The sequence below is a fragment of the Accipiter gentilis genome, chromosome 5, assembly GCF_929443795.1.
Source record: "Accipiter gentilis chromosome 5, bAccGen1.1, whole genome shotgun sequence".
Taxonomy (NCBI): Eukaryota; Metazoa; Chordata; class Aves; order Accipitriformes; family Accipitridae; genus Astur; species Astur gentilis.
The window spans coordinates 32,959,826-32,972,104 of record NC_064884.1 but is presented as its reverse complement, the minus strand read 5'-3'; the positions used below and the strand labels follow the sequence as shown (position 1 = coordinate 32,972,104).

General features: G+C 39.2%; 1 protein-coding gene across 3 annotated transcripts in view; it reads left to right on the top strand.

Moving 5' to 3' along the window:
* The window catches only part of ARMT1 (acidic residue methyltransferase 1), a 67,370-nt gene that overhangs the window by 1,421 nt on the left and 53,670 nt on the right, over positions 1-12,279 (top strand). Inside the window, exons 2-5 of one of the 3 annotated variants that reach the window (XM_049801294.1) lie at positions 338-443; positions 991-1,232; positions 2,736-2,901; positions 3,873-4,595. In XM_049801294.1, the coding sequence (XP_049657251.1) occupies positions 338-443; positions 991-1,232; positions 2,736-2,901; positions 3,873-4,595 (1,237 nt within the window). Of the gene's footprint in view, positions 1-336; positions 444-945; positions 1,233-2,735; positions 2,902-3,872; positions 5,259-12,279 lie in introns of those variants that run through there. The other 2 variants (XM_049801293.1, XM_049801292.1) reach the window with 2 other exon arrangements.

The following is a 12,279-nucleotide window of genomic DNA, read 5'->3' as shown; positions in this document are numbered from 1 at the left end:
TCAGCTGTCCCAGCTGTGTCCCCTCCCAACTTCTTGTGCCCCCCCTCCTCCCCCCACCTCCCCCCCCCCCCCCCCCCCGCCTGCTTGCTGGTGGGGTGGGGTGGCGTGAGGAGCAGAAAAGGATTTGATGCTGTGTAAGCACTGCTCAGCAGTAACAAAAACTTCCCTGAGCTATCAACACTGTTTTCAGCGCAAATCCAAAAGAGCCCCATGCCAGCTACTATGAAGAAAATTAACTCTATCCCAGCCAAAACCAGGACATTGCATTTATTTAAAAAAATAGAAGGTTTTTCATCATTTCCTCTCAGTAATAACATTTTGATTCTCTCCTTTTTAGATCCTTTGCATATTTTACAATTAAGGACCGACTGCCCCAAATCCTCACAAGAGTTATTGATACTCTGCATCGACATAAAAATGAATTCTTTGAAGAACATGGGGAGGTAAGAGTAAGATCTCTTTCTGCCTGAGATTCCTCCCCCCCCCGAGAGCCCTTCTCTGCCTTGTTGTACTCATTTCTTACTACAGTCATTACCTGTCTGTCTTAATCTTTTCATCTGCTGTTTTTTTTCTTTATAATCTCTTTCTTATAGCTATTTTTCATTAATTTTGTAACTCACCTTTCTGTCTAACCTTTTTTCTGATCCATCTGTTCTGCAACGGCTTCACTTTCTCAGGTTTTTGTGTTGATGCAGTGTTTAATAGACTATGGCATCTTCTGAACATGGCAGTGTTTAAATACTCTGTTGCCCTCTAATAAGCAAAAAGTCCAATCTAAAAAGAAGTCCCGTGTGCCATTCATTTTAGAATGTTAGGTGTAAAATGAGTTTCATTCACCAAAAATTTGTTTGGTTGAATCAAGCTCTGATTTGTCGGGGACTCGTATTTAGCAATTAAAACTTACCCCTTGCATCTTTCATGAAAAACTGATCTGTGTCTCTACAGGAATAAATGTTCAGAATAGGAACTTTTGTTCTCCGCTTATTTCAGAAGGGTGTTGAAGCAGAGAAGAGAGCTATATCTTTCCTTTCCAAACTGCGGAATGAACTGCAAACAGACAAACCAGTGACCCCTTTAGAAGATGAGCTGCCTGATGCTGCACTGTGGAACCAATACCTAGACTACCAACGAAATTTATCAAATGGAAATGGAGGACCGAGTTGGTTTCAGTCCCCTTGGTTATATGTAGAGTGTTATATGTATCGAAGAATTCATGCAGCATTAGCACAGAAGTAAGTATTTACTAGCTTGATATACCACTCTGCAAAACATTTTTCTTTCTGATTTTTATTTTAGGAGAAGGGAAGACAGCTGGGGAGTAAGATAAAGGAAAATCTTAAGCTTTTACCATATTCCTTTTCCCTCATCTCACACCTCACATTTTAAATTAATCCTTTTTCTTCCATTCAGCAGAATTTAAAGTTTATTGGGTTTTTTTATGCTTCAGTTTCTGTGACTTGGTCTACACAAAAACTCTTAAGCTTGACTGTATAGCTTGACCTTGCAGACTAATGTGCATTGAGGTATGAAAGTTATTTAGCATTTCTAAAAGGTTTGTTAGTCTAGAATTATCTCTTAAGATATACGTTAGCATAAAACAAACATACAATGCGAGAGCTGCTAATCTGTTGGGCGTTCTAACTTGTTTTGCTGCTTGAAATCTGAAGTTACTGTTTGAGAACTGTTTCTTATAGCAGTAGACCCAGCTTAAGGAGCCCCTGTTGTTCATTCTACACCATTTTCTTAGTTACAGCAGTGTTTGCAGACCATATGTTGCATCGAATTTTGGGAGCTGATCCTGGTTAAAAATAACTTGGCAGGAAAAACTTGTGCTGGTACTGTGGAGAGGTGCCAGTACAATGTAATGGGGTAGGAATGAGCAGTCCAAGTTCCCACTGCTGCCAAAAAAAATTGAAATCTCCATGTGTACTGGATTTGCCCTTACTATTAGAGATGCAAACACAGTAATGGGACTCTGTTTCTACTGGTATATTGTGTAATTTGAACTCTTGCAGCAAAAAAATTCAAGTATGAGATGGATCTGCTGGATTGCACTTAAAAAACTGAGCAGATACTTCTCATTAGTAAGCTTTAAATTTCTTGATCTCCATTATTTAGCTGCTCTGAAGCATACGCTTGGATGGATGCTTAGTCATTTGTCAAAAGGTGTACGTGCAAATATGTCTCAGATGAGTCTATTTGTTACACATTACAAGAACTGAATTGTTTTTTCATCTTTGTCATGCTGATTTTCTAAAGTCCTAGTTAAAAACTTTCGTAAGAATAACTTCATATCACTGTAAGAGACTTCGGTATGGGAAACACACTTCAGCACACACAAACACACTTAAAATTGGACCAGCAATTCACGTCATTAGTTCACTTGCACATTACAGTTTTAATTCTCTGTGTCTGAACACTGGACTTTAAAACTGTCACTGTATGTGCAGTTCCCAGAGCTGTTGTGACTGAACACTTGTTTATTGCTTTCAGAATATATTGCTAGAAATAAAAGATGTCTTGTATACTGTCTCTTTCAGTGAGATACGATATCAGGCTGTTATTGAGATGTGTGAAAATATAGTATGACAAATGAGAAGTGGAAAATCTAACTAGGGCCCATAGTATGGCCTAAAAAAACTGAGCTTCGAGCTTGTGTTTTCAGGTGTGTTTCATGTGCTGTCATGGAAAATGTGGCAAGTGTGCTTATATATTTGTTCTCCTTCTATTTTTAGCCCACCTATTGATAACTTTGATGTATTTAAGGAAGGAAAGGCTCAAAATTTCTTTGAATCCCAAGAAGCTGTTATTGCCTTATGCACTTATTTTCAGGAACTTCTTAAAAACATCAAAGACCTAGATGAAAAACAACTTCAGGAGGAACTTTTTAAGCTATTGCAGGTAAACTAGTAGTGTTTAACATAAGAATTTAAAATATCTCTCCTATGTAACAAACAAAAACTTGAGGTTATAAAATCTGAACTTCACATGGAAATTAAAATATAGCTCTTTTGTTTGTAAAAATACGGTGAAATCCTGACAGCCATACTGTATTGCTGCTACTCTGGAAATATTTAAATTTTGGTTACTTGTATTAAATGTGATGTTTCCATTATACTGAGGCTCTTTTCTGTGTATTTGAAAACCCAGCTTATTCTTCGTCAAAACGAGTATCTCTAAAGCATTGTAAGTCAAGTGCCAGATGGCCTTTTTACTATTTAACTATAAAATTTTAAACCAGTTCATTTTATTGACACTCTAAAAATTTTTAGACTTCTTTGGAAAAAAAGTTAGAAGTCAGTCTGGGCCAGAAGTGGTTTAGAAGCTTTATAACTGCATTATTTTTGGAAAATAATGCCTTTGGGTAGAGTACAAAATATCACAGGATTACAAATAAGTCCATTAGCTGGCAACAGTGCACACTGGGTATTTGATGAATCTTTAAAAAGGCCTCATTACTGTGTGCTTAAAATACAAGTTCTCTACTTGGCTGCATGTAATAAAAAAAATAAACCAGCTTTTCTTACTCCTTTTTCTGTGTTCCCACTGATATTTCCTGGAATTACAGAATGGAGAGTGTGTTTGAAGCTTTGTGATCAGTGTATTTATGTTGATCTAAATCTTCCATATTTGTCACTTCTAATGCAAGTTTCTGATGCTTGCATAAATACAGAGCATTGTTTGGTTTCTTCCACAAAATCTTGTCTATAGTAAGGTTTCTGTACAAGAAGTTGAATTTTATTAAAGCTTGGAGGAAATGTAGAGTTAAATGTCCCTAAAATAAAAACAAACAAAATCTTTACTGTATGTGAAGTTTAGAACATAACTACAGTGAGACTTAGCAAATGTTTTTTGTTTTTCCTTCCTTCTAGGTATCATTGTGGGGCAATAAGTGTGACCTTTCTTTTTCAGCTGGTGAAGACAGCTCTCAGAAATCTAGTCCTTTACAATCCCTGGAAAACATGATACCTTACATCTTAGTGAATGATATGGAAAAACTTTGGTCACTACTTGTAAACGCCAAAAAAAGAAATACAGAAAAAAGTAATGTTAGAGTTGACATAATCCTGGATAATGCTGGATTTGAACTTGTAAGTGATCTTGTGTTGGCTGACTTCCTGTTATCGTCAAAGCTAGCTGATGAAGTCCATTTTCATGGAAAAAGTATTCCATGGTATGTGTCAGATACCACAAAGCATGATTTTAACTGGACTATTAAACAACTGCAGTCAGCTAATCATATGTGGATGTCTAGATGTGGGATAAACTGGGAGGGCAATTTGAAAAAGGGAGTTTGGGTTTACCGTGATCACATGTTTTGGACTTTGCCGCATGACTTTTCCAGTATGGCTGAAGTTGCTCCTGACTTGTATGCTGATCTACAGAAGTCAAACTTGCTTCTTTTCAAAGGTGATCTAAACTATAGAAAATTAACAGGAGATAGAAAATGGGAATATACTGTTCCGTTTCATCAAGCCTTGAACAAGTTTCATCCTGCACCTCTCTGTAGCTTGAGAACACTGAAATCTGACACTCAGGCTGGCCTAAAACCTGGACAAGGTGAACAAATTCAGGCTTCTGAACCTGAATGGATGGTAAATGGAAAATATGGGGTAGTTCAGTTTGATGCTTCTCTCTAGTTAAATGGTTCCTAATATTCTGAAAGAGAGATTCAGTCTGAGTTTTAACTACTTTCTCTGTTCCATGCTTGGCTTCAGCAAAGATTCTTTCTTGTTTCCACTTTTTCCTCCCAAGTGATTTGTTGGTTTTGTTCCACAAAAGACTTGTAATGTTGTGCAAAAGTTTACAAACTGTCTTTGTATACAAAAACCTATCTGCATTTCAATACATTTTGTTTTTCTGATGTCAGGAGAAGTTTAAGATGAATATTTACGTGTCCATAATATTTTTTGCTTCAGCAGTGGGTATGAGAGTTTATTGCTAACAAGTGAAAAATCTGCTTCAGAAACCATTTCCTCAATCCCACATTAGCATGTGTTTACTTATTTCAGGATTTGTGCTCCATGCCATGCATTGCATGAAACTTGATGTTTTAGAGAATGCACAAATTAATTCCAGATAGCTTCTTTGCAACCCATTGCACGATCGTATTTTAAAACTGTTGAAAATTGGGTTGACTTCTACCAAGACTTTATTATATAAATTGTTTTTTTACTTGCTTCTTGTGTCCATGTACAAATAACCTTTGATGTTTTGAGTATAGTTTGCTGTACATTCAAAGAAGAGTTCTTGGGTGATACCTTGTAAATACTAATTTAGAATTTGAAAATGAAATTTTAATTTAAAAATACAAGTGGATGTTGCTAGCCAGTTTGCCTGTAGGAGAGGAGTTGTCCCATCTGGTAGGAAGATGAGTGGAGGAAAGGACAATCTCATTTTAAGAGTATGGAAAATACTTGTTTATCTAAGAACCTCTACCGAGAAAAAGCAGGCAACTCCCCCCTCTCTTCCCCGCCCCCCCCCCCCCCCCCCCAACAAACTGGCCAACCCAACCAGTTACATTAATTGGATTTTAGATTTAATACAGATTTGAATTAAATGTGGCCTGTCAGCAGTGCTCGTAGTTCAAGCACTGCTGCCTCTTTCCATTGTGATAATTCTCTTTATTTGTCAAATGTATTTGTTTTTTTTTAAGAAGGATGCCATCATTTTCAGGGGGGAAATACAACCCCAGTTGCACTGTGAAGTATATGCTAGAGAAGCATACGCCATACAGGTTGCTGCTAATTGGAGTTGTTAGATGCCCATTTCTTCTCTTCTACCCTTGTCTCAAATTACTCAGATTTTTTTAAAAAATTTAGGGATAGTTTAGTGTTTTTTCAGAGTGAAGTGAAATGAAAGTGGGAATGCATTATCCATTCATAAAGGAAAAATTAAAAATAGATTCTCTCAAGTCTTAAAGTACTTCCGTGGTTTGAATTAGGGCCTTTGATAGGGGACTGATGTAATGCCAGTGATAGCCACAGGTTTGTTAGAAAATGGTGGCAGAATTACCCGTAGAGTCTGACTGGGTTATGCTCTTGTCTAGGGCTGCTCAAATGAGATGAATTTGCCCCTGGTAGACAAGATGGCTATGTTAGAGAGAACAAGAGTAGACAGTAGGGAAACTTCCTTTTCTATTTTACATACATCTTACACAGTGAAAAGGAGGGCACAAAAGTGGCCTTATTTGGGTGTGTTCTGGAAATGGTGCTGCAGCAAGGGAATTAGAATGACTGTGTGGTAGCAAGCGGATTTAGAAAGACTTTTGCACTTACGGTTAACCTAAGACAAGGGTAAGCTTTGGCAGGCCTAAAGAAGTGGGAGGAGGAAGATGGGGCAGTATTTTGTACCTATTTCAGGCTTTGAAAATTAAGCTGGATTGTCCTTCTGGTCAGTGAAATCACTGGCAAAGCATGTCTTCTGAAGTGGAGAGAATCAGCTGGTGCTTATTCATAGAATCATAGAATGGTTTGGGTTGGAAGGGGCCCTAAAGATCATCTAGTTCCAGCCCCCCTGCCATGGGCAGGGACACCTTCCACTAGACCGGGTTGCTTAAAGCCCCATCCAGCCTGGCCTTGAACACTGCCAGGGATGGGGCATCCACAGCCTCTCTGGGCAGCCTGTTCCACCACCTCACCGCTCTCACAGTGAAGAACTGCTTCCTCACATCTAATCTTTCAGTTTAAAGCTGTCACCCCTTGTCCTATCACTACACACCCTTGTAAAAAGTCCCTCCCCAGCTTTCCTGCAGGCCCCCTTTAGGTACTAGAAGGCTGCTGCTGTAAGGTCTCCCCGGAGCCTTCTCTTCTCCAGGCTGAACAACCCCAACTCTCTCAGCCTGTGTTCATAGGAGAGGTGCTCCAGTCCTCTGATCGTCTTCAGGCCCTCCTCTGGACTTGCTCCAACAGGTCCATGTCCTTCTTACGCTGGCAGCTCCAGAGCTGAATGCAGTACTCCAGGTGGGGTCTCATGAGAGCAGAGGGGAAGAGTCAACCTCCCTCGACCTGCTGGTCACACTTCTTTTAATACAGCCCAGGATACGGTTGGCTTTCTGGGCTGCAAGCGCACATTGGCAGGTCATGTTGAACTTCTCATCAACAGCACCCCCAAGTCCTAATCCGCAGGGCTGCTCTCAATATTCTGTTCATACAATAAAGATCTGTACAGTGGATAAATATGCTCCGACTGCTGATGACTGATTATTTGTGTTTGTGTTCCTCTTACATCTGAAAGTATATTAATATTTTAAAGTTGCAAGATCAAGTATTCAAAAACTAAGGTGCTAGGAATTTCAGGAGGCAATGTGATATTGTAAGTAGGGTTATACTTCTGAGACCTGGGTTTAGTCTTCTCCTCTCCTTTGTATCTCTGGCTAAGTACTCCTAACGGATGAATTTGTGCTCATCCTTAGGCACCTGATTAAACTGCATAAATTAGAAATCTAGTCCAAGAGAGCTGAAGGTCAGACTGCTGGAGGTCTCTGACTGGAGAGAGCTCAGGGAGACTCCAGCTTTGGTGCTTTGATCAAATACACATAAATGACATGATGAATCTGGGCACTGGATCCTCAGTTTCTCATCTGTGAAAATGCTGTTAACTTGTTTCAACTGCACTTTGAAGCAACAACTTTGGGTCAGGAAGCACTTAGGGCGATCAGGCCCAGGCAGCATGGGTTTATGAGAGATCCTGCTTGACCAACCTGATCTTCTGTGACCAGCTGACCCACCTAGTGGATGAGGGAAGGGCTGTGGATTGTTGTCTACCTGGACTTCAGCAAGGCCTTTGACACTGTCTCTCATGGCATAGTCCTTGAGAAGCTGACATCTCATGGCTTAGACGAGTATACTCTTTGCTGGGTGAAAAACTGACTGGATGGACGAGCCCAAAGGGTTGTGGTGAATGGAGTTAAATCCAGTTGGTGGTGGGTCACAAGTGGTGTTCCGCGGGGCTCAGTGTTTGGGCCAGTTCTGTTTCATATCTTTGTCAATGATTTGGACGAGGGGATCGAGTGCACCCTCAGCAAGTTTGCAGATGACACCAAGTTGAGCGGGAGTGTTGATCTGCTCAGGAGTAGGAAGGCTCTACAGAGGGATCTGGACAGGCTGCATCAATGGGCCGAGGCCAGTTGTATGAGGTTCAACAAGGCCAAGTGCCAGGTCCTGCCCTTGGGTCACAGCAACCCCATGCAGCACTACAGGCTTGGGGAAGAGTGGCTGGAAAGCTGCCCGGCAGAGAAAGACCTGGGGGTGTTGGTTGAATATGAGCTGGCAGTGTGCCCAGGTGGCCAAGAAGGCCAACGGCATCCTGGCCTGCATCAGAAATAGTGTGGCCAGCAGGAGCAGGGAGGTGGTTGTTCCCCTGTACTCGGCACTGGTGAGGCCGCACCTCGAGCACTGTGTTCAGTTTTGGGCCCCTTGCTACAGGAAAGACACTGAGGTCCTTGAGCATGTCCAAAGAAAAGCAACAAAGCTGGTGAGGGGCCTGGAGCACAAGTCTTGTGAGGAGCAGCTGAGGGAACTGGGGCTGTTTAGCCTGGAGAAGAGGAGGCTGAGGGGAGACCTTATCACTCTCTACAACTACCTGAAAGGAGGTTGTAGTGAGGTGGGTGCTGGTCTCTTCTCCCAAGTGACAAGCGATAGGACAAGAGGAAACAGCCTCAAGTTGCAGCAGGAGAGGTTTAGATTGGATATTAGGAAGAATTTCTTCACCAAAAGGGTTGTCAAGCACTGGAAGAGGCTGCCCAGGGAAGTGGTTGAGTCACCGTCCGTGGAGGTGTTTAAAAAGCGTGTAGACAAGGCACTTCAGAACATGGTTTAGTGGGCATGGTTGATAGTTGGACTCGATGATCTTGAAGGTCTTTTCCAACCCAAATGATTCTGTGATAAGAACAGAGGAATTGAAGTTGTAGAATACCTGCAGTGAAAACTTTCCACCTTGTTCAGAGAGGCAAAATGATTAGGGGAAGAAATCTGCTTTGCCTGTGGACAGATTGTTTGTAAGGTGCTGACTTAATGTGCTGGAGAGGTTAAAAAGCGTGTAGTGGACAAGAGAAAGGATCGTTTCACTGTGGAGGCCACCCTTGAAGAATAGATTTGCCTCTTACATAATCCTTACCCATGCTGATTAACTTGGTTTCCTTTTTCACTGGTTGTTAATCTGTCTTTCTGTGCCCATATTGCTTTCAGGCTGTTACTTCTGGGAACTCACAATGCAAATCAGTGAAAATTAATATTCTGAAGTTATGATAAATATAATCCTACAAAGTGCTGAATCACTTAGGTGATGCAGTAATAATCATTCAGTATTACTGAATTGTCTCATTGGAGATTGTTGCATTAATGTTTGTGAGGAAGTAGGGTGGTGATTTCATGAGTACTGTAAAACATGTAGTTCTTAGATTTGCATTTGAATGCTAATGTAAGGCATGATGTCATGCTGGGGGAAAAAAAAATTAAATTAGTTCTGTTCTCCAGTTTAGTAAGTAAGCACTTTTCATCTTTTGCCTGTCACAAAGAGAAGTTTATATGGTAATATACAGTGTGACTACATAGTTACGTGAGGAAGGCACAGCTGTAACTTCCAAATCCTTAATGGCTTGACTTCTCTAGCTGTAATTGCAAAGTGCTGTCTGTAAAGAAGACTGAATATGCAGCATAGTTTTCTGTTTATTGGTTGGCTATATTTTTGTAAAATTTGGATTGATTCTATGAAAAAAAAAAAAAAAGAATGGTGCTGTAATGCCAGAGTTATATTCTTCCATGGCACACAGAAGTAGTGAAGACAGATTCCGATGAGGCACTGTGCTCTGCTGTTAGGTTAGCTACAGTTTAGTTGAAAGTAGAAAATGCTTTTGTAGATTCTAAGCATTAATTACTTGCATATGAAATGGCAGCATGTGCCTAATGCATTTAGATGGAATTTACTGTTATACGACATAAAGTATATGTTATAACCATGGCATATGCTGTAATATAGCATAATTTTTTTTCTTAAGTATTCAAGAAAGTTGTTTCTGTACATCTGTTACAACTGATTGCCCAAAATGCTTGTACAGCATTACTCAGGAGCTACTGATTTGTATACCCAAATTCTTGAGATTTTAATTTCATGTGCCACTTGAATATTTATAGAGAAAACAAGGCCATTTTCAGTAATTCTGAGGACCACAACAGACCAACATCTTCTGACTTCTATTTTTTTATTCTACCTTTTGAGCAACTGTATTTGTAAATCAGTTTTTCATAGCAATGATGTTCATTTTTATGAAACATGAGGAAAAGTAATGTCACAGGCACAGTGAAAGCCAGTACATGCATCTGTCTGAATACTTGATAATTCATTAGATAAGTTATATACAATAATTCCGTAGGTATATAAGGCTTCTTAGAAAAAAAACTGATGTGGAAAATAAGTTGATCGTATGACTGGAAACTGTTGCAAGAATATTGAAATAAATTATATGATTTTGTGCAAAAGTCAAACATCTTTATATTATTTCAGTGGCTGGGCGAGCCAGCTTAAAATAATTCAGGTCTTAGTTCCTGAAGTTTTTTTCGCTGTAACAGATTTTATGCAAAAAGCAGTAAAGCATATTTATCCAATGACGTTTTGAAAGATACAGATGCAAGAGATGGGTATCATAAAACATTCCTCTTCATTGAGACAGGGCAGTATTAGGGAAGTTTCTACCTTGTCACTCTACCAATAATATTCTTGTTCAAATTTCAAAACCTTAAAAAGCATTGAGAATCTCTTAAAGTGTATCTGGCAATTACTTATTAAGGTTGGTGCAGCTGATGGAGTCATTATCAGGATCACTTCCCAAACTGATAGGTGCTCCATGTGTTCTCAGCAAAAATGGAAATATTTCCAGAGTGTTACACTTGTTGTAACTAAAATATTTCCAAATCACTTTGTTTTACACACCTTACTGATGTCCCCTAAACCCTAAGTAATGTTGTTGAAGTAGTTCCTTTAAAGTTCATAGTGTATTTGCATTCATGGTTGAACTACTTAACTACTTGTTGCATGTGAAGTGTCAGACAGCATAGGAAAAATGTTCACTCTATTGCATGAAAATTACCACATGAAATGTTTTTAATCTAAAAAAACCTAAATCATGTCTAAAATACAAATTCCAAAATGAAGTTTTGTACAGAACTGTTAGGTTTTTTCATTATACAGTTTGTTTGCTTACAAGTCTTCTGTTTACCCAAAATTACAGAACAAAAGTTTGGGATGATTTTTATTTAAAGCAAAAATATAAGTTCAAAATCACTTGAGACTTACCTAAGGATTTTAAAATAAAACTGTGAAAATGTGCTGGTTAAAATGGTCCTTTTATTTCTTTCCAATATGGCAGTGGCAGAAAGCATGTGGGGAAAAAAAATTTCCTATACCATGAACTATTTATGTTTTCTTGTTTGGTTGTGTTTTTTTTTCTAAAACAGGTTTTCAAAACTTCTGTGAATTTTTATTCTAGCTGATACAGACAGATTTCTATTTCTGTCAGCCCTGGAAATAAAAAGGCCATTTAAATAAATTTACATAGATGAATTAATCCACATTCTGTCTCAGCTTTACAGTTGTGAATTCTGCAGATACATTGTGAGAAGGGTTTTTATTTACACTTCTTTTTGAGGTTTGGCTCATTTGGCTTTGTTTCCAATGGGAAAGAAATATAAAGTGTCGTATTATGATCATATACAATGAATAAACATATTCAGTAAGCTAAATAATCATAGTCTTTCAAACTTCCTGTGAAGAAAAATTTTCATGCTTGTAAGAATTTATCTTTCCTGGGATTCCACTTACTTCTTCCAAGTCTTTAATGAAGTAAAAGATTAAGAGCTGAGCAGACTAAGGTAAGCTATATCAAGGTATATATTACAGGCTTTTCCATTTGCTTCCTTAAAGTTAACCAACTGATTACTATCATGGTAAGGCTGATGCTTTCTAAGTGACTATAATTGATAAAGGGCTTGATGATACAGTTAGTTGCATCTTTCAATGTGTAATCCACACTGAGTTTTGCCTGCACCTGTGGTATTTCACTTAGGGATTAATTTTAAAGGACTTGGTTGTTAACCAAATGCAGAGATGCATCCAGGCAAATAGATGATAGAGGCAGAAGGCATCCAGGCTTCTATTCTGTGTATGGAAATGGCTGTACAGAAACCCTGTGTATTCAGTGCAATGCTGCTTAATGCTGACACAAGGTACAGGAACATCTCCAGGCTCTCACCCCTGAAGTTCAGGCACCTGCAGGTAAAGGCT